General features: G+C 49.4%; 1 protein-coding gene across 1 annotated transcript in view; it reads left to right on the top strand.

Moving 5' to 3' along the window:
- The first annotated feature begins 1 nt into the window (after window position 1).
- RHOQ (ras homolog family member Q) overlaps window positions 2–18474 on the top strand; it is a 39030-nt gene continuing 20557 nt past the window's right edge. Inside the window, exons 1-2 of the mRNA XM_030857768.3 lie at window positions 2–613; window positions 1164–1222. Of these exons, the coding sequence (XP_030713628.1) occupies window positions 472–613; window positions 1164–1222 (201 nt within the window). The 5' untranslated portion in view covers window positions 2–471. The remainder of the gene's footprint in view (window positions 614–1163; window positions 1223–18474) is intronic.

Here is an 18474-nt window from a genome sequence, read left to right as displayed (position 1 = left end):
GAGCCGGCAGCCCGCAATCCGGGGAGGCGCCTGGGCCCGCCCTCCTCTGGGGCCGAGCGGGGAGGGGGCCCGGGCCGGCGCTGGGCGGGGAGAGCCGCCTGGCCCCTCCCCTCCGCCGCCCTCCCCAAAGTTGCCGTCTCCCCCGGGGCCGGCCAGTCTTATGATCCAGCGGATCCTCCTGGGGAGGCCGGGCCGGGGAGAGGGCGCGGGCGCCGAGCGGCGGGGGCAGCGGGCGGGCGCGGCGACCGGGGCCCGGGCGGGTATCCGGGCAGCGACCGAGGCGGCGGCAGCGCCCCGGGCCCGCCGCCCCCTCCCCTCGGGCGGGGGGAGTCGCTGCATGGGGCCGGGGGGTCGGCCGTGCTGCGCTGAGCGGCGGCGGCGGCGGCGGACCCCCCAGGCGGGCTGGGGCTGAGCCCGGGGCCGGGGCGGGGGCTCCGGGGGGACCATGCCCGGAGGCCGGCCGGCCGCAGCATGGCTCACGGGCCCGGCGCGCTGATGCTCAAGTGCGTGGTGGTCGGCGACGGGGCGGTGGGCAAGACGTGCCTACTCATGAGCTATGCCAACGACGCCTTCCCGGAGGAGTACGTGCCCACCGTCTTCGACCACTACGCAGGTAAGCCTCGGAAGTGCTGACTAAGGGGCCGCTCCCCGGGCTGGGAACTTTGGAGCAACTTTGGCTGAGCCCCCTCACCGCCTCCCCTGCGCGCGCTCCCCACCCCTCCCCCGTCGCGCCCTCCGCCGGGCGCCCGGCCCCACCCCCAGGCTTTCCCTCTGGCAGCCCCTAGCATGCCGGACCCAGCCCTCTTCCCACCCCCAACTCCGGTGCCCCGTCCTGGCGCCCCGCATTTCCCATCCCCCTCGGCGCCCGGGGCCGACCTCCTTGACCTTCCTACAGCCGCCTTCCCTATTGCCCCAATCCCCGAGGGGGAAACGTGGCTACGGGACTTGGGAGAAAGGAGTGGGCAGCTGGGCGCCACATCGCCCCAGCCTCACGCCACTTCACAGTGAGCCGGGCACAAGGGAAAACGGGTGGCATCTCCCTGGGAGCTCCCGCTTGCCTCCAGCTGGGTTAGGAGGGAAGGGTCCTGATGGGGAACGAAACTGCCCCAGAGCCTCGATGATTGTGAGCTTCTCTCCCCGCCCCCACTTCTCTGCCCTTGCAGTCAGCGTCACCGTAGGGGGCAAGCAGTACCTCCTGGGACTCTATGACACAGCCGGACAGGTGAGTGTCTTGGCCCCTGGCCGCACCCCCCGCCCTTTCCCCAATTCAGGGTGTCTGTGAAGGGCCTTTGGAAACTGACGTGTCTAGGAGTGAGGGTGTGTCTGCAAGGGTCCCTCTGGATCAAGTATTTCTTTCTTCAAGTCACCACATTAGGGAAAGGAAAAAAAAAAAATCTCAGCAACAAATCCAGACCAGCCTACCCCATGTGAACCCCTGGGCTGAAAGTTTCTGCCTGTGTGTGCCTTCTGTCTGGTGCCTGGTGTGTGGGTCCCAACTCCTGTTGCAAAGTGGCAGCGGCCAATCCTGAAGCACTCTTATTTTTAGTTGCCGATGACCAGGTCTCCCCTCACAGCCTTTGTCTGGTCCCTCATTGGTGAGTGGTCTGCCTGCCCGAGGAGCCTGATTGGTGGGAAATGGCATCATCTAATATGATGGGAAGGCATTTGGTCCTGGTTATGTTTATTACAACATCATTGCACTCTGGGACTCCAGTCCCTGAAAACGTAATTTGTGGTATTACCAGAGGACCACAGGGAAAAAAGAAAAGAAACAACAACCATCCAGCCACTCCCAGGGGCAGGGAGGGGAAGGAGGGGTTAGGAGTTCAGTGTGAATCTTGGAGGAAGAGCTTTCTTTCGTTGTTCCCTAGGAAGGCCAGGTGACTTTGTCTGGGTTTTCTTTGGTAGAGATTATTGTTCAGAAAGAAAATGCACCCTCCGACCATTATTTGCAAATTAGAGGTGGCTTCTGAAGCATTAAGTTCTCCTCTCTGTCTCTGTCCCAGCTCCACCCTCTTCCCAAACCCACTTCTGCTGTGGGCCTAAGATGATTTGTTTGATGAAGTTTTACAAAATCCATCCCTGTGATTAGACCTGAAAATTTGGGCGGAAGTTTCCCCGTGTCATCCAGACTTGAGTCCTTGAGAACATGTGAGCGGCTGAGGGCCTTGGAGAGTGTCTTTAGGGGATGTCCAGTAGTACAGTTTCCTTATCTGTAAGACGGGGTTCAAAAAGTTCAGACCATTCCCCTGGGCATGTATTATACGCTGGATGCTTAGCACTGAGTCTGGCACACTGGCACACACTAGGCACATTAGGTCAATAAAGAGGAGCTTTTCTTTGTAGCCCTTGTAGATTTGGATTTCAGAATTGTAGTACCGGGTTAGATTCCGAAGAATGTCTTGTTGGGGGGCATCTCGATGTGGCCTCTGGTTTCTATACTGTGAAGTTAGAGGAGCCCCTGAGAATAGAGGATCCACTGGCAGAGCACTAGGCACCAGGTGCCTGAGGCCGCCCACTTTCACCAAACTGAACCAGGTTAGTACAACGAGTTCTTAGCTTTCCAGGGCCCCTTTTCATTACCTGCTTTGTAGTTACTCCTTCTATCATTACCAGACGGTATGGAGGGCAAGAGGCGGAACCCATTCAATCAAATAAGACCGACTTTTAAGAAGTACAGCTAGTAAACAGCAGGTTGAAATTGTTGTTTGAAAGGAGAGAGGTTAAGAATCATCTCTAATTTTAACTTCTCTCACTACTGCCTCTTCCCTTTTCTTTGTTACTTGTCACCATGGCCATCTTTTGACCGCGAGCCCTATTCAACAGGACGTGTGTATGTCAGAGCTGTTCTGTGCACATTCAAATCTGGCTAATATCTACTGACTTCCTTCTACATATCAGGCCTGGGGCAGCCACATGCAAATATTATTTTATTTTCTGCACTAAACAACCCCATGAGATAGGTGATCCTCCATCTTTGCAGATGAGGAAACTAGGGCTCAGAGAAGCTAGGTTGCCGATCTAAAGTCACAGCTACGGAGGGATGTTGCTGGGATTAGGACATGGGTCTGAATCTGCCGTAGTTTGAGGCGGTTATGTACAGAGGAAGTCATGGGAGGTGCTGGGGTGCCACCTGGGTTGATTGGGTTGCTTGTGTCTCTGTAGACATGGTCCCTGGAATCTTCACAGTCATTCTCTGAGTGGGGGTTGTATGCCACCCCTGCAGAGGAAAAAACCCAGGTCCAAAGAGTCAAGTGCTGTTTTCAGTGGAGATTGTAAGCTATCTTCTAAGTGGGATCAACCTATTAGTGAGAGTCAGGTATTACTGTTTTTATCCAATGGTGGAGCACTTACTCTATTGGCCAAGAGGTATGTTAGGCCCCCTTGGTGTTTCTCCCAGCGTCTAAGACTTTTCTGAGTAGCAATAATTCACCTTTCAGCATCCAAGGGTTTATTACTAATAAGCAATCTTAGCAACATAATCATCAATGAGATTAAATGAGTGCCCACTTTGTACCTAGCACTGTGCTAAGCACCAGAGGGGTACAAAAGAATAAACTTAAGATAGGGGTCTGCCATGTCTGAGGACAGCATAGGTGGAAATGTCTGAATTAGATGCAATGTGTGATATGTAGGAGATTCCTGTGCTGTACTTGGTCATTAAGACCTCGTGCCTCTATGAATTGGTAACCGATTAATCTTACAATAATAATAATGATAAAGAAACACATTCACATGCATATACATATAGAGAGAAATTTTCAAGGCTGATGGGCAGCAGAGGAAAGCCCATGAGCTTTGGAACCAAATAAGCTTGGGCCCAGATCTCCACCTTGCTGTACTGGTCCTGCGATTCTAGCTGTATTATTAACCTTCTCTGTGATCTAGTAAAAATGTGGTTAATTAGAATCTGCACTGCAGTGTTATAGGTCGGCTTAAATTGTTTAATGTATATAAAAGCAGCTGACACTGTTCTTCGTTCATAATAGTAGATGTGTAATAAATATGAGAAATTATTGTGCTGCACTGTGGGCAGTTTTATAGGGGGAAGAGGTCACACGTGGAAGAGGACCGTGTATTATACTTGGAGTTGATAGAAATTCTACTAGGATGCCAGATCCTAGAGGCTTTTTAGTGGAGGTCTGATGCTAGCTTTGTACTTCGTAATTGCCACGGTCCCCATCACCGGACCCATGGACACGGTCAAGTGCTCCCTGCTCTAAATGCCTTGTTGTGTCAGGATGGTTTCCTTTCTTGATCAGAACCTGCATCCCCAGTGATGTAAGAGAAACTCTTAGAAAAATGAAGAGTTCAGCATAAAATTTGAGAACCAAGTGGGGTATGTAGGTTTCAGTCGATTCTACTTTGGGAGGTAAGATGGGATGAGGGAGAAGCTCACAGCACTTTAAAAAGTTCACTCATGCACTTGGGCGCTCACTGTATTTGAACCACAGCACATCTCCCCTGGGTTGGAACTTCTAGTCTGTGTGCTTACTCTTGGGTCCCCTCTTTGACCCCAGTTGAGTTCAAAGCCATAGGTATCCAATGGCCCAATTTATATATTAAAGAACATATTACGGAACTTCAAGAGGTGACTGTAGTGGATAACCTCTTGCCTTCCGGAGTAGGCTGCTTCCCCCTTAACCTCCACTGCTATTGGCAGAGAGAGAGAGAATATATAGTGAATGTGAATGTGTCGGGCATCACGTTCTGAGTCCCATCACGTTCTCTGCCTGGGCACATCCCTCCACACCCCCGACACACTAGCATTAGGCCAAAGGGAAGCCCCCCTCTCTTGGCCAAGCCCCTGGCGGCCCAGGAGCAGCCCGACATTTTAGTGCCAAGCATTTCAGAGTGGAAGTTGAAGGCGCTCCTTCCTCCTCCCTGTGGCCTGCTGGAGGGGTCCGGCTTCCGGTCTGGGCCTCTGCAGTTCTTCTCTTTTCTTGCCTGGCGTTCAGGGCTTCAGGGTCGGCTCTGCAGCAGCCCCAGTGTCTGCTCAGGGAGGTGCTGGAGGGGTGAGATTTTCCCTCCTGACTCTGCACTGTGTGGCGCTCAGGGGAAGTGAGAAGAGCTCTGGCTCTGGCAGACGAGCCAGTGGGAGCTGCCTGGCAAGCTGCTCTCGAGGTGCGGGCTCCAGGCTGATCTCTTAATCCTTGGCAGGAAGGCAGAACTTGATACCCTGAAGAGGGAAGGACGGACGCCCAGTTTATCCCAGGTCCTGGAATACCCACACTCAGGAGGGTGTGTTGGGGGTGAGTTTGGGTTCCCTAGAGTTCCAGATTTAGCCACTGCCTCAGTGTGTACACGTCCATATGTGTGCTTTGGGGTGTGCTGTTGCTATATCTGTTAACTTAAACACACGCAAGTTCAAGGATGCATATAAGAGAGCTATAAATACCTCCACTCAGGTGTCCCCTGGGGTTGGTTCAGGGACAAGCGAGGTCTGTTTCTTACTTGACATAGCCCAGCAGCTGTGGCTGCCTTGCAGGCCCTCTGGGTGCCCCGGGAAGCACTTCCCCTCCAGAAGGGGATCTCCAGGGAGGCAGCCTGGGAATGCCCTGCCTTCTGGAATGCCCTGCAGCGCCCAAGAGCCTAGTTTAACGGGAAGGGGGAGGGGTAAGCCCAGGGTATTGCCACTCATAGAACGCCTCCCACCTTCAGGCAGGCATCCTCACAGAACCTTCCGAGGTAGACTCTTCCCAGGTGAGGAAATTGAGAGTGAGTGGGCTTATGAGAACCAGACCAAGATGGGATTAGGACAAAGGATTTCCTTACTTTGGAGGGGCCTGCAGGGAGCATCATTAGGGCTCAGGAAGTACCCACTCACATCACCCAGGCTCCAGGTCCCTGCAGCCCGACACTGCGTCCCTGAGGGGCCCCGGGAGCAGAGTTTGGGAGGAGCCGCAGGGTTCCTTCCAGACATCAGCTGCAACAGGTGAGATGCTGGCACTGAGCATCCTGGTTTCCCTTAGTAACCTACTGTAGATTTGTCATCTGTGCATTTTGCTAACCTTTTAGAAGCTATTTATATTTCCAGTCTGCACTGCATCATAGGGAATGCTGGTTTACTCCTCCGCGTGGGGAAGGTGGATGGCCTTTCTTGGCTTCAAAGCCTTTGCAGTGGCCGAATGCCCTGTGTCCCCCCTCTTGGCACTCTGATGTGAGTTTGGGATGTGATCCTCTGATCCATCCGGCTTCACTTCTCTCATGATTCTCTTGAGGTTTGGTGACATTTATGCTCTGGGAACCAAAGCTTACCAGCAGGTGTGTCAGGAATGGTGTTATAGGTGCGCCCAGATGCCATCCACTCAGCTCGGGAGTGGGGGGGGGGCAGTGTGTAGCTTCCAGGGGGCTGAGCATATATGGTCATTTTTATGTGTGCCAGGATGTGAAAAAGGTGGGAAGCATTGCTTTATAGCTCATGGGTTAGAGGCCTTATGGAGAGCTGGGTGTTTGTGGTTTTGTTGTGGAGTTTGGGGTTTCAAGAGATGAGCCCTAGTGGTATTAAAACAAAACAAAACAAAGCCGTTCTCCATGGGGCTATCGGTTTCTAGCAATGACACGTGTTGGCAGCAGCTGGTACTACCAAGAGGCCTCAGGTACAGAACAGCAAAATGCAAGGAGGAGGAAAGAGAGGCTGTTACAAAGAAACTAAGCCCAAAACCACACATGTTTTTAAAATTCAGGCGCCTCAGCTGAATTTCCTTTCACTCAGAGGGCTTGGTTTTGCCCTAATTTGGTGTGTTTGGGTCAAGGAGCGGCTTTCCTTGCCCTCAGCAGTTTGCTGTTCCTCTTTTAGTTTCTGGCAGGCAGCTGCTTTGCGTGAGGAAGAGCGGGGAGACCCAGCCAGGGAGGCTGCGCGGGGCGGCAGGATGGCCGTGGCGGGTCATCAGCGCCCTTCCTGGCCACCCAGCTCTCCGAGTACAGTTCTTCCAGATCCACTGCCTGCTGGACTGGCTCGATTCTCCCTAAGCTCCATGAGGACAGGTGACCGTGTCTCTTTTTCTCCACCGTGTTTCCAGCACGCAGCCCAGTGCCTGGTGCGTGGTAGGTCTACGATGACTGTTTGTTAAATTGAGTCGATTCGCATTTGGCTGTCAACTCATTTCTGCTAAAAGGTTAACCAAAGACTAGGGTTATTGCTGTTAAATAAGAGCTTCTGGCACAACCCCTTTCTTGGAAAAAAGCTTTGTTCATTTAGTAGAAGTCTCTAAGTTTCAAAGGAGTGACGGGCATGGAGGTAAGCAGCAGGCCAGGCGCCATCCCCTGACCCACAACCTGGGGGCTTTCCGTGGGCCCCAGTGGGCCCGTCCCCCAGTGCTGTCTCTCAGGTGCCGGCCTCCACGTCTTTCCTGAGACCTGTCGCTCTCAGATGCCCCGAGGGGGAGGCAGCTCGGCAGTGACAGTGTGGGTTCTCTGGAACATCTTTGAATCCTACTCCTCCTCTCTGTAGCTGTGAGACCGTCAGGCAGCCAACTTCTTCCCTCCCTGTGGACGGGGAAGATGATGGCCACCTCGCAGGGTTGCCGTCAGGGCTAGTTAGAGATGATGTGTCGTTGTCCCAGATGGCCTCACGCTCAGTCAGGGGTGATGGTCCCGGCCGGCTTTGGGGGCTCTACCCCAGTTCAGTTCAGCTGGTGTTGATTCACTGCCTCCTCTGTGTCCCAACCTCCTGTGGGAGAAGAAAGGGGGAGTCAGATGGCAGAAAGCAGCGGGGAACACTCCTCATGTGAAATTGAGTGGTACGCCATCCCAGTTGAGAAGAGGTAGCAGGAATAAGCTCTGGAAAGCTGTAGGCTTGCAGGAAGAGATGGGAGGCAGTACAGTAGACTGGTTACCACTGTGGGCCCCCACATTGGACTGCCAGGGTCTACTTTCCAGCAAGGGGCTTGACTTCTCAAAACCTCAGTTTCCTCATCTGTAAAATGGGGATTATAAAATCAAATCAGAGCTTCCCAGCTCCCAGGTAAGGGATTTTTCTTAGCCTCAAGGTGGCTGGGTAGGGCCTGGGATGGACAGCTCTGGGCTCAGGTTGTCCCTTCCAGCTTGAGCCGTCTAACCTCAGTCACTTAGCCCATGGCCCCTCTACCCCACCCACTGTGTGCTGAACGCATCCCTCTCTTCTCTGTCCCAGGAAGTGAAAGCTTGGGAACCATTGGGCTAAATGAGGTCACACAGGCAGAGGGGCACGGAGAACAGATATTCTGGGTGGAGAGGAACAGCATGGGGAGCACAGGCACAGGGCGTCCCAAATGTGTCTTTTTATGGTACCTCAGATCCCTGCTATCAGTGTCAGTGTGGAGTAGGGATGAGAACTAAATTATGGAGTTTTTCACGCAGTAACTGACGACTTAGTAATTAGAGAGATATTAACCTGGTGCTGTGCTGCTTGTTGATTTTAATAGAAAGAACAGAACATGGGGAAAGGGGCCTCTATTATTGTTGCTGTTTCTTTTCAAGTGACTGGTGGGAGTAGAGGCCCAGCCGCCTCTCTCCTGATGCCCACACTCGCCAACCCTTCCCAGACTCAGGGAAGACCCCGGGGGTTAATAATGACACTCTTGTCATTGAGTGGCACTTTTACAGGGTGTGAAGCACGTTGCACGTGGTGCTCCGTGAGGCTTCTCACCTGCTCTGAGTAAAGGAAGCAGGTCGTGGTTGCCTCCTTTGCAGGTTCAGAGAGGTTAAGTGACTTGTTCGGACCACACAGCTGGTAAAAAGGCAACACCAAGATTACAGGCCAGACTGCCCAACTCCAAGACCTGGGTTCTCTGTGTTAAACTACTCACAAGAATCAGCTTGATGGTGTTATATGTCTCCTTTACATCACATATATTCTGTTGCTGACGATTTCATTAAAAAGTACATTCTGGGCCCATTGCTTTTCTGGACAGGAGAGTTGGTGGAATGGTGTCTATAGATGGGACACTAGGGGCTGCTGCTGAAATGGCTCCTTAAAGATACCTCCACCCCACCTCCACCCTGGGAGATGAAGGGTGTTTTGTCCATTTGTTCATTAACCTCCATTGTTGCTGAAAAAGAGGACTTCCCCTGCGTGGTGCAGGTAGCTGCATCGCCAGTGAGGCTGTGGAAGAAACTTCATGCTGGTGCAGGTGTCACCTGTTCCCGGGAAGGAGCTCTGCGCCGCTTTGCATTGTCACCCCTGCTCCGCCTGGCAGCCCTGACTTGACATGAACTTGCTGTGCGGGGGCTGCCAGGCAGATGTCTTTTCCATCCCATAGGGGCTGCCCCAGGCTTTTCTTTTCTCCCTGTAGGAGTTTCCTTATTTAGGTAAAGCTGCCATTTTCAACCTGTTTGTCCCTCTTCCATCGGGATGTGCCCTGAATATGCACCCAAAGACTTCCTCTGCCACCCACTCCTCATTTTGCCTGCCTTCCTGAGCGTCCTGTTGACACCACCTCCGCATGGGCTCCCACATCCCACGTCCCACAGCCTGGGCTGCGTCCCGCCGCTGCGCCTGCCAGGACTAGATGAAAACACTCATTCAGTCAGTCAGCAAACATTCCTTGAGCACCAAATCTGGGCCAGTACCTGTGCAAGGGGTGGGGCTTATGAGACAGATCGGGCCCAGGCCCTGCCCCCAGGAGCTCATGGTTCAGCAGAGTGGGGAAGGGAGAGGGTGCCTGTTCATCGGGGGCACAGAGGAGGCTGGGTTCTGTCCTTCCCAGGAGATGAGAATGGGCACAGCAGCCTGGGGTTCTCCAGGTCGATTTTAGGTGGAGAAAGTGCTCAGATTGGATTCTTACATGTACTAGATGCTCAGTGAGGGTTTGAATTACTGCACTGGTTCTCAGATGTGGTCCTCAAACCAACATGCATCTTCTGGGAATGTGTTAGAAATCCAGACTCTTAGGCTTCACCCCAGACCTCTGGAATCAGAAAATCTGGGACAACTCTGGTATGACAAGCCCTCCAGGTGATTCTGATACTGGCCGAAATGTCAGAGCCACCAAGTTAGTAAATGTGAACTTAATATACCTTGTCTTAGCAAGCCACCTCCCCTCCTCCCCTCCCCCAGTACACACACACACACACACACACACACACACACACACACACGCACTCCCTCTCTCTCTCTCTTTCTCTCTCTCTCTCTCTCTCTCCCTCTCTCTCTCCCCCTCTCTCCCCCTCTCCCTCTCCCTCTCCCCCTCTCCCTCTCCCTCTCCCTCTCCCTCCATGCTCTACTTATACACTGTCTCCAGAGTGCAGGTACATAACTTATCCATCTTTTAATCCTTATTCATCTTTTAACCCCTGCCTATCCAAACACGCCTCCACACACCCTCATCTCTAGTTCTTTATGCGTGGTTGGGATGTTCCATATTTGTTGGAATGAACTGAATCATTCAGCCACTGGTGCCGCCTTCCTCGCCTGCCTGGTGGAGATGGGGCCAAGGCATGATCGGGAGAAAACGGAAGCAGAACTTCTTAAGCTGCCCTTGGCTCCACTGGTGTGCTGTCTGGCCCAAGGCCATGCACACAGTAGGCTCCAGGGGTATTCCTTGATGAGGCCCAAGTGCCAAGCCATGTCCTGCCCCATACATTAAGCATCCAGACGGACTTGAGACGCAAGACCTGCTCTGTTCACCGTAGCTGAGGTTAGCACTCTGGGAGGTGACAGGCCTGCCCCTGAGGACAATGCTGGTTTGGTTGGTGCTAAATTAGTTCCAAAGCAACAGATGGGCAATGATGTCCTTTTGTCTTTTGTCCCCCACTGGGACGGTTGGAGGAAGGGCTGTTACTGACACCCTTCTCGGCAGTAATTACTTTTCTGGCTGACCATGGCTTTCTGCGCAAGTCTCCTCCTCCTCCATTCCCCTGCCTTCCCTCCACTTTTAAATTCCCCCTTTCCTCCTTCCTTCCTTCCTTCCTTCCTTCCTTCCTTCCTTCCTTCCTCCCTCCCTCCCTCCCTCCCTCCCTCCCTTCCCCTCTCCCTTCCTTCCTTCCTTCTTTTTTTACTGCTCTCTCTTTTTTTTTCCTTTTTTCAAAACCTGTTCCAGTGTAGAAAAGCCATCTTCTTTCAAATGGCCTAACGGTTGGGATTATAAATGAGTTGGCTCAGAGTATGCCCCCCTTTAAGAGCTGCCACTGAGAGAAAGAATTTAATTCTGATTGTCCAGCTCAATTAAAATTCCACTTACCAATTTCGTTTCTTTTTATGGCTGAGTTGAGTTATTTGTAGTGAGGTGGATGGACCTAGAGTCTGTCTTACAGAGTGAAGTAAGTCAGAAAGAGAAAAACAAATACCGTATGCTAACACATATATATGGAATCTAAGAAAAAAAAAAAAGTCATGAAGTACCTAGGGGCAAGACGGGAATAAAGACACAGACCTGCTAGAGAATGGACTTGAGAATATGGGGAGGGGTCAGGGTAAGCTGTGACAAAGTGAGAGAGTGGCATGGACATATATACACTACCAAATGTAAAATAGATAGCTAGTGGGAAGCAGCCGCGTAGCACAGGGAGATCAGCTCGGTGCTTTGTGACCACCTAGAGGGGTGGGATAGGGAGGGTGGGAGGGAGGGAGACGCAAGAGGGAGGAGATATGGGAACATGTGTATATGTATAGCTGATTCACTTTGTTATAAAGCAGAAACTAACACACCATTGTAAAGCAATTATACTCCATTAAAGATGTTAAAAAATAATAATAATAAACAACCAAAAAGAATAAAAAAAAATTCCACTTACCCCAGCGTAATTTTCAAAGGACCGTCCCACCCAGCGAGCTGGTTCAGGGTTCACAATTAAGGTGTTCCTTGTGGCCTCCCTGGCTCTGCAGGTATGGGGAATGGGATAGAGGTGAGAGGGTCCCAGCTTTCTTCAGACAGGGGCCTTGTCTAGCAGCAGGGAGCTTCTGGTCTTCATCCAGCCTGCAGAAAGTGAGAAGTCCTTCTGAGGAGGAGGCACCCCGTGAACTCCTCCCCTGAGACTCCAGCCCTCTTAGGGTTGAACCCCGTCTTTGAATTTCAGCTGAGAAAATCATCTGTAGGCTACAGTCTAGCATTCTGTTTTATTCTTGTGTAATTCTTTATTCAGCACCCAGATTGTAAGCCCTCAGAGGGGGTCTGCATGTGGCACGTAGCGCTTAGCACAACTCGCAGCCAGGTGTGTGCTGGATATAGGAGAATCTGTTAGAAAGATGACCATGAAAAGAACATCTCCCATGACTTTACATCACCTCCGTATCGGTTTTCTCGTCAGCTCATTTTAAAGGGAATTCTATTCTGTCTTGACATTGTTGAAGGTTTTTAAAATCGGGTATAGGTGGTCGGTGTAATACGTTGCCTGCTGAGGCACAGTAGAACTCAGTTCTTAACTCAGGGAGTCCATTAGCAGAAAGGCTGCCAGGTCTTTTTGGATAAAAGATTGGCCAGGATGTGTGCTGTTCTCCAAGTTTGGATCTGTAGGATTCCTTCAGTGTGTTTTGTGTCATGTGTCCCTCTGTTACAAGCAGGGGGAGCCCTGACATCCTGCTGCTGGGCCAGGCAGTGTGGAAGCATCAGAGTCTAGGCAAGCTGGTGTTACAAACAAAGCAATTCCTCAGAAGTTCCTCGTGAGCCAGACTGCTTGTTTACTCCTCTTTCCTTTTTAAAAGTTGAGATATTATTCATATTCAGTGGGTTTTATATATTCACAAAGTTGTGCGAACATCACCACTGTTTAATTCCAGAACATTCTCATCACCCCCAAAGAAACCCTGTACCTATAATCAGTGACTCTCCATTCTCCCCTTCCCCCAGCTCTTAGCAACCACTAATCTACTCTTTTTTTTTTTTTTTTTGCGGTACGCGGGCCTCTCACTGCTGTGGCCTCTCCCGTTGCGGAGCACAGGCTCCGGACGCGCAGGCTCAGTGGCCATGGCTCACGGGCCCAGCCGCTCCACGGCATGTGGGATCCTCCCGGACCGGGGCACGAACCCCTGTCCCATGCATCAGCAGGTGGACTCTCAACCACTGCGCCACCAGGGAAGCCCACTAATCTACTTTTTGACCCTGTGGATTTGCCCATTCTGGACATTTCATATAAATGGAATCATACAATATGTGACCTTTGTGTCTGGTTTCTTTCACTTAGCATCATGTTTTCAAGGTTCATCCATGTTGTAGAATATACCAGTACTTCATTTCTTTTTTGTGGCTGAATAATCCTTGCCTGTCCTTTTTATTCCTTTTCGTCAGTCTTCATTACATGGACATTCTGCCCGAACCCTGGAAACCACTGGTCGTGTACTTCTGGTGCTGTCTTCACCCCAGCTCTGGTAGGGCTAGGGCTAGTCCCTCTACGCTTTCAGTGTTCCAGTTCTCCTGTTGCCTCTGTTCATAATCCTCCCCACCCCCATCTGCACCCTTATGTCTTTATTCATCAGATATGTGAGTATCTGTTAAATACAGGTGAGGTGAGGAACACGGAGATCCATCAGATAGGGTTCTTTCGCTGTAGGAGCTTAGAGTCCATGGGGAAGAGAAGATGTATACAGGTGACCAAAATGCAAACAGAATATGGGACGTACCAAGAAAAGGTAAAGTGTGAGGAGTGTCATAAGGGTGCCTGACTGCTAGGCTGCTTGCCTGGAGCCTCCCAGAGAGCCAGGGCCTCAGTGGGGCCATCAAGACCCAGAGACTTGATTTTGTTGAGGCGCTCACATATCATCAGGTCCACCGGTCTGATCTGTGTTAACTCATAGAGATCTGGATATAAACAAGGTTGTGGAAGGATTGTTTATCCTGTGGTCTTGGTGGAAAAATGGACTCAAGCCATAAACCAGTAGCTCACAAGGAAGAAAAGCAGACAGCCAGTTGAACACACAATATGCAAATAAAAACTTTTTTTTTTCACGTATCAAATTGAACAACATGGGAAAAATTGATATTCAGGAGTCAGGGAAGTGGATGCTGTATGTACCGTTCAGTAAAAACTGACACGATCCATTTGGAGGTTAATTTGGCAAAGACACTTAAATTTTCAGTGATCCATTTCTATGAATTTATGCCAAGGAAACGTTCAGTGTACACGAAGATTTACATAAAATGATATTCTTCACAGCCATATTTATAATAGTGATAAATTATAAACACAATGCATAGTAAAAAGGGATTTGTTAAATGATAGCATGATATGTAAGAATGATCACAGCCATTAAGAACTGCTTTCAGCAAATATTTAAAGATATATGAAAAGGCTAGTGGTGTGTTAAGTGTGAAAACACAGGAATCAAAACTATATATGGCATTATTACAACTTTGAAAAATCTGCATATGTATAATGTGTAAGAAAAAGATTGGTATAAAATTGTCAAAATGTTAAAGCAGTTGGCTCTAGGTAGTGATATTGAATACTTGTAGAAATTTACTTCTTTATACTTTATTCTGTTTTTCTCCAATTTTAAAAAAAGTCACTTTATTGAAGTTATATATGCGGATGGTTTAAAGAGTCAACAGTTCTATAAGATCCTGTTATGGAGAAACAAAAGATCCCTCTCCACTTTCCTACAGAGAAGTCCTTTTCCACTCCCCCAAGGCAACCGCTTTCAGTTCTTAGCTGTTTATGTTGGCAAAAGAAATCCTCTGTTGCCTTCACACCATGAATGATGAGGCTTTAGCTGTCTTTTGAATATGTCTTCCACTTCCCATCTACCTATCCCCAGTAGCTATATTGTAATTTCCATTTGATTATTGATCAGTGGTTATATTTTTATCACTGTGTTAGCATAGCTGAACCATGTAGTGTACTATAATTACTTTTCCCTCTTTGTGCCGCTTTTTGTTTCCCTGGAGTTACTAATTATCTTCTTCCCTTGCTTAGTTTTCACCACCTGCCTATTTCATTCTAAACTCACCTTTCCATACATTCCAGCATATCAAGTATTCTGTCAATTTCTTCTTGGAGACATTCGTCATGAGCCTACTGATCTGCTTCAGTTTGGGCTAGTTGCCTCGAGCCTACTGCACAGCTGTCATCCTAGGATTTTCCTTCATCATTACTGGGATTCCCTTTGGCTCTATGTCTTGTATTAGATGCCAATTTTTATTTTTCATGTCTTCATAGTTTATTTCCTCATTTTGGTAGAGTATATATTTTATTAGTTTCCTGAGAAAAGATGCATTGTAGGCAAATTTTTTGATACCTGGTATGTTTGAAAATGTTTTTATTTCCTTCATACCTGCTTGACATTTTAAAAATAGATTGGAAATCATTTTTGCTTCAGAGCTTTGAAGGCATTGTTCCATCATCTTCCAGCTTCAATTTATGCTGTTAAAAAGTCTGATGCCAATCTTACTCTGGATTCGTTTTTAGGAACCTGTTTTTCCTGTCTGGAATTTCACACTCATGGTCTTCAGGGTAGGGTGTAGCTGGCTATTGTGGGCTATTTCATCCTAGGGCCTCGTGTCCTTCAGTTCTGAGAAATTTTCTTGGTTTATTTCTTTGATTTCTTCACTTCCAATTAATCTCTTCTGTTTCACTAGAACTTCCAGTATTTAGATATTAGAGTTTTTGGGGGTGGTCCTCTAATTGTGCCTTCTCTGTGTCTTTTTGCTCTATTTTTGGGAGAGCTCCTCGATTTTATCATCTGCCCCTTCTATTTTTTTTTTAATGTGATTCTATTTTTAATTTTCAAGAACCTTTTCCTGTTCTTTGGATGTTCCTTTTTTTTTTTCTTTATCATCTTCTAAGTTTGGTTTGGCTTGCTTTTGGTTTGAATATCTTCTCTAATTTCTCTGAGGATATTAATGATAGCTTTTTGAAATTTTTGTCTCCCTGCGTAGTCTGTCGTTTTGATCTCTGCCTTTTGTGGCAGTTCCTCAGGTGTCTACTCATATTTACGAGAGTGGCATTGGAGAATGGGAAACTCTGTGTATACGTGGGGCTGGATGACTCTGGCCCTTACTGAACGTCTGGGTTTCTCAGCCTCAGCACTGTTGATATTTTGGGCTGGACGGTTTGTTGTGAATGCTGTCCTGTGAACTGTAGGATGTTTAGTAGCATCCGTATTGTCTTCCCTACCCCAATCATGATGATCAGGAATGTCCCAGACACTGCCAGATGTTCCCTTGGGGCAGCGTCAGCCTGTGCTCCTTCTACCCCCATTTGAGAACCACTACTGTAGGGTGATTCATCTGGGTCTTTTCATTGGGGAACCTGGTCCTTCCTCTTGCACTGTTCATATTCCCCAGAAAAGAACCTTCCACTCTACTGTCTGAGTGCTTCCTGCTGGGCTGCCACTGTTCTGGGAGGTGAGGGGAGGACGCAGGGTAAGTATCTCAATTTTCAGTGTACCCTGGCCTTGTGTGTTCAGTATGTTCAACTGGGCCCCGTGTCCTCCCACCCAGGGAACCCTCTGTTCTTCCCTTTCCGGGGAATAAATATCCTCTGCCTTTCATCAGGGCTGGGGAGAGTATCATGATAGAGAACAGATCTGGGGTTTAACTGCTTCATAAGCAGACTGTCAATCTGCCCTCTTGTTTGTGGCTCCACCTTCAACCCACTTTCAGAACACAGTGCTCCAGCTCCCACACCTTTAGGGGGTTCTGTTGTACGGAACCGGGTGCTTCTCCTCATTGCTGGCCCAGGATCTGGCTCCCAGGGTCTGCTAAATCAGTTCCTACTTGTTCTTTGGTTTTCTAGCTTCTAAAATTGTGTGGCTGTTGTCTCCTTCCCTGTTTGCTTTTCCTGTGGCTTTATGCCTTTTTTTTTAAATTACTGTACATGTCAGAGGATTTTGGAAAGATCAAAGATAGATTCATGTGTTCAACTGGCTAGCATTTAACTGAATTCTTCTCCAATTTGCTTTAATAGTTAGAAAACATAAATATGAAGATCAAAGCTATAGTGATAGATACCTTTTCAGTGCCTGTTATCCAGTGTACCTTTCCTTAGCATAAGGTACCCAGGAAAATGAATTCATTAGAAGCTTTCTTGGGATTCAGGCTTTGGAGCGAAAGGTCTTAGAGGAGATGTGAATTTCATCTGGATCCTGGAACCACATGGCAACTGCCCCTCCCCCACGGGAGCTCGGCTTTCTAGTGTTCAGCATCTGTTTGTCCCCCACGTTTAGCGTCTTACCGTTGGGCAAAGCTAAATGGACACAAATATTCTAATTAGGCAATTTCTCCTTTGCTAGACTCTATTTAGAGTCTCTATAGACAATAACTTTTAAGTCAACATTTTTCAGACAGGCCAAAACATACTCTATTAGGTTACAGCTTCCTTTAGTTACATTTTAATCACCTTGATTAGATTCGGGTGTTTTCAAGAATCTCGGTCATCTCTTAGTAATGACCCATATCGCAGATGACTAATGACGATTATGGTTTCATTTTCATGAATTTAATTCTCAACATGTAGCCATATGTCAAATTATTAGGGTGTCCTACTATAGTTCCCCTATATTTATTAACTACACCTCCAGATACTGACATTAGGAGGCAGGAAGGGGCACTTCCAGCTCTGGGGATGGGGGTGGGGGAGGGTCGGGACTGTCTTCCTAGGTGAGGAGGTGGCATGAGTGTGTGGGTTTGGGGTGGGGACAGGACATGGGTAGAACAGGTATTCCATGCAGCCTTTTCTAGTCCTCAGGTGGTGGACATACTCACTCCTGTGAATTCCTGTGGCACTTAGCGTATGTGTCTCTTGTCATTAATCTCGTGCCTACATCAGAGGCCTCTGGACCTGTTTGTCCCATTTAATCATAACAACAACCTCTGAGGTAGGTGATATTATCCACCCCTCCCCCTGCCTTTGTTTTAATGGATGAGAAAACAGGCACACTAAAGTTACTAGTATGAGTTACACGCGCAGCCCATGAGAGCAGCACTGGACCTCAGGCCAGGCCCGCAGGCTCCTGATCTGTAAGTCGTTCAATTAGTGACTTCCCCTCCTGCCAGGGTCTTACTAGGTTGCTTAACTAAGCTAGTGGCTCTCTGAAGGGAGATGTGTGCTGTTTGATTCTCCAGGAAGCAGCAGACTCCCTAAAGGGGTTGATGTGTGGGCTTGGAAAGGACTCAGCTTAGTGGGTTACGCCGGGCCGGGCTGAGAGCTGGAAACTCGCAGGTTCCCGTGCAGCTTGACCGGGCTCTACGGCCCACACCTGCTATGGTTGAAAACTGCCTCCACCTCCACCCTGACCCGCCCAACTGCTGCAGCCACAGTTTCGCCTGCACTTCACCGACTTCACCCTGGCCTCAGCTGCTGCCCTCCACCCCAGAGGGGGGGTGACAGCTGCTGTCCCAACACTGCCTCCAAGGGTTTTATGAGGATACGCAGAAGAGAATGGACATTTGAAACCCCTGGAATGACCGGGGTTTTTCTTGCGAAGCTTTGTTGTTTCCTCGTCTGCCCATAGTGTTGCTTTTTGATTTTGTTTCACGGGCTCTCAGTTTGTTTTGGTCAATGTCACATCTTCCTAGCCAGCTTCTCTGTGGTGGGAAGTCCAGCTCCTGGATTGGCTGA

Source organism: Globicephala melas, chromosome 12 (assembly GCF_963455315.2).
Source record: "Globicephala melas chromosome 12, mGloMel1.2, whole genome shotgun sequence".
Taxonomy (NCBI): Eukaryota; Metazoa; Chordata; class Mammalia; order Artiodactyla; family Delphinidae; genus Globicephala; species Globicephala melas.
The sequence above is the reverse complement of the archived record's forward strand: the minus strand, read 5'-3'. Positions and strand labels throughout refer to the sequence as shown.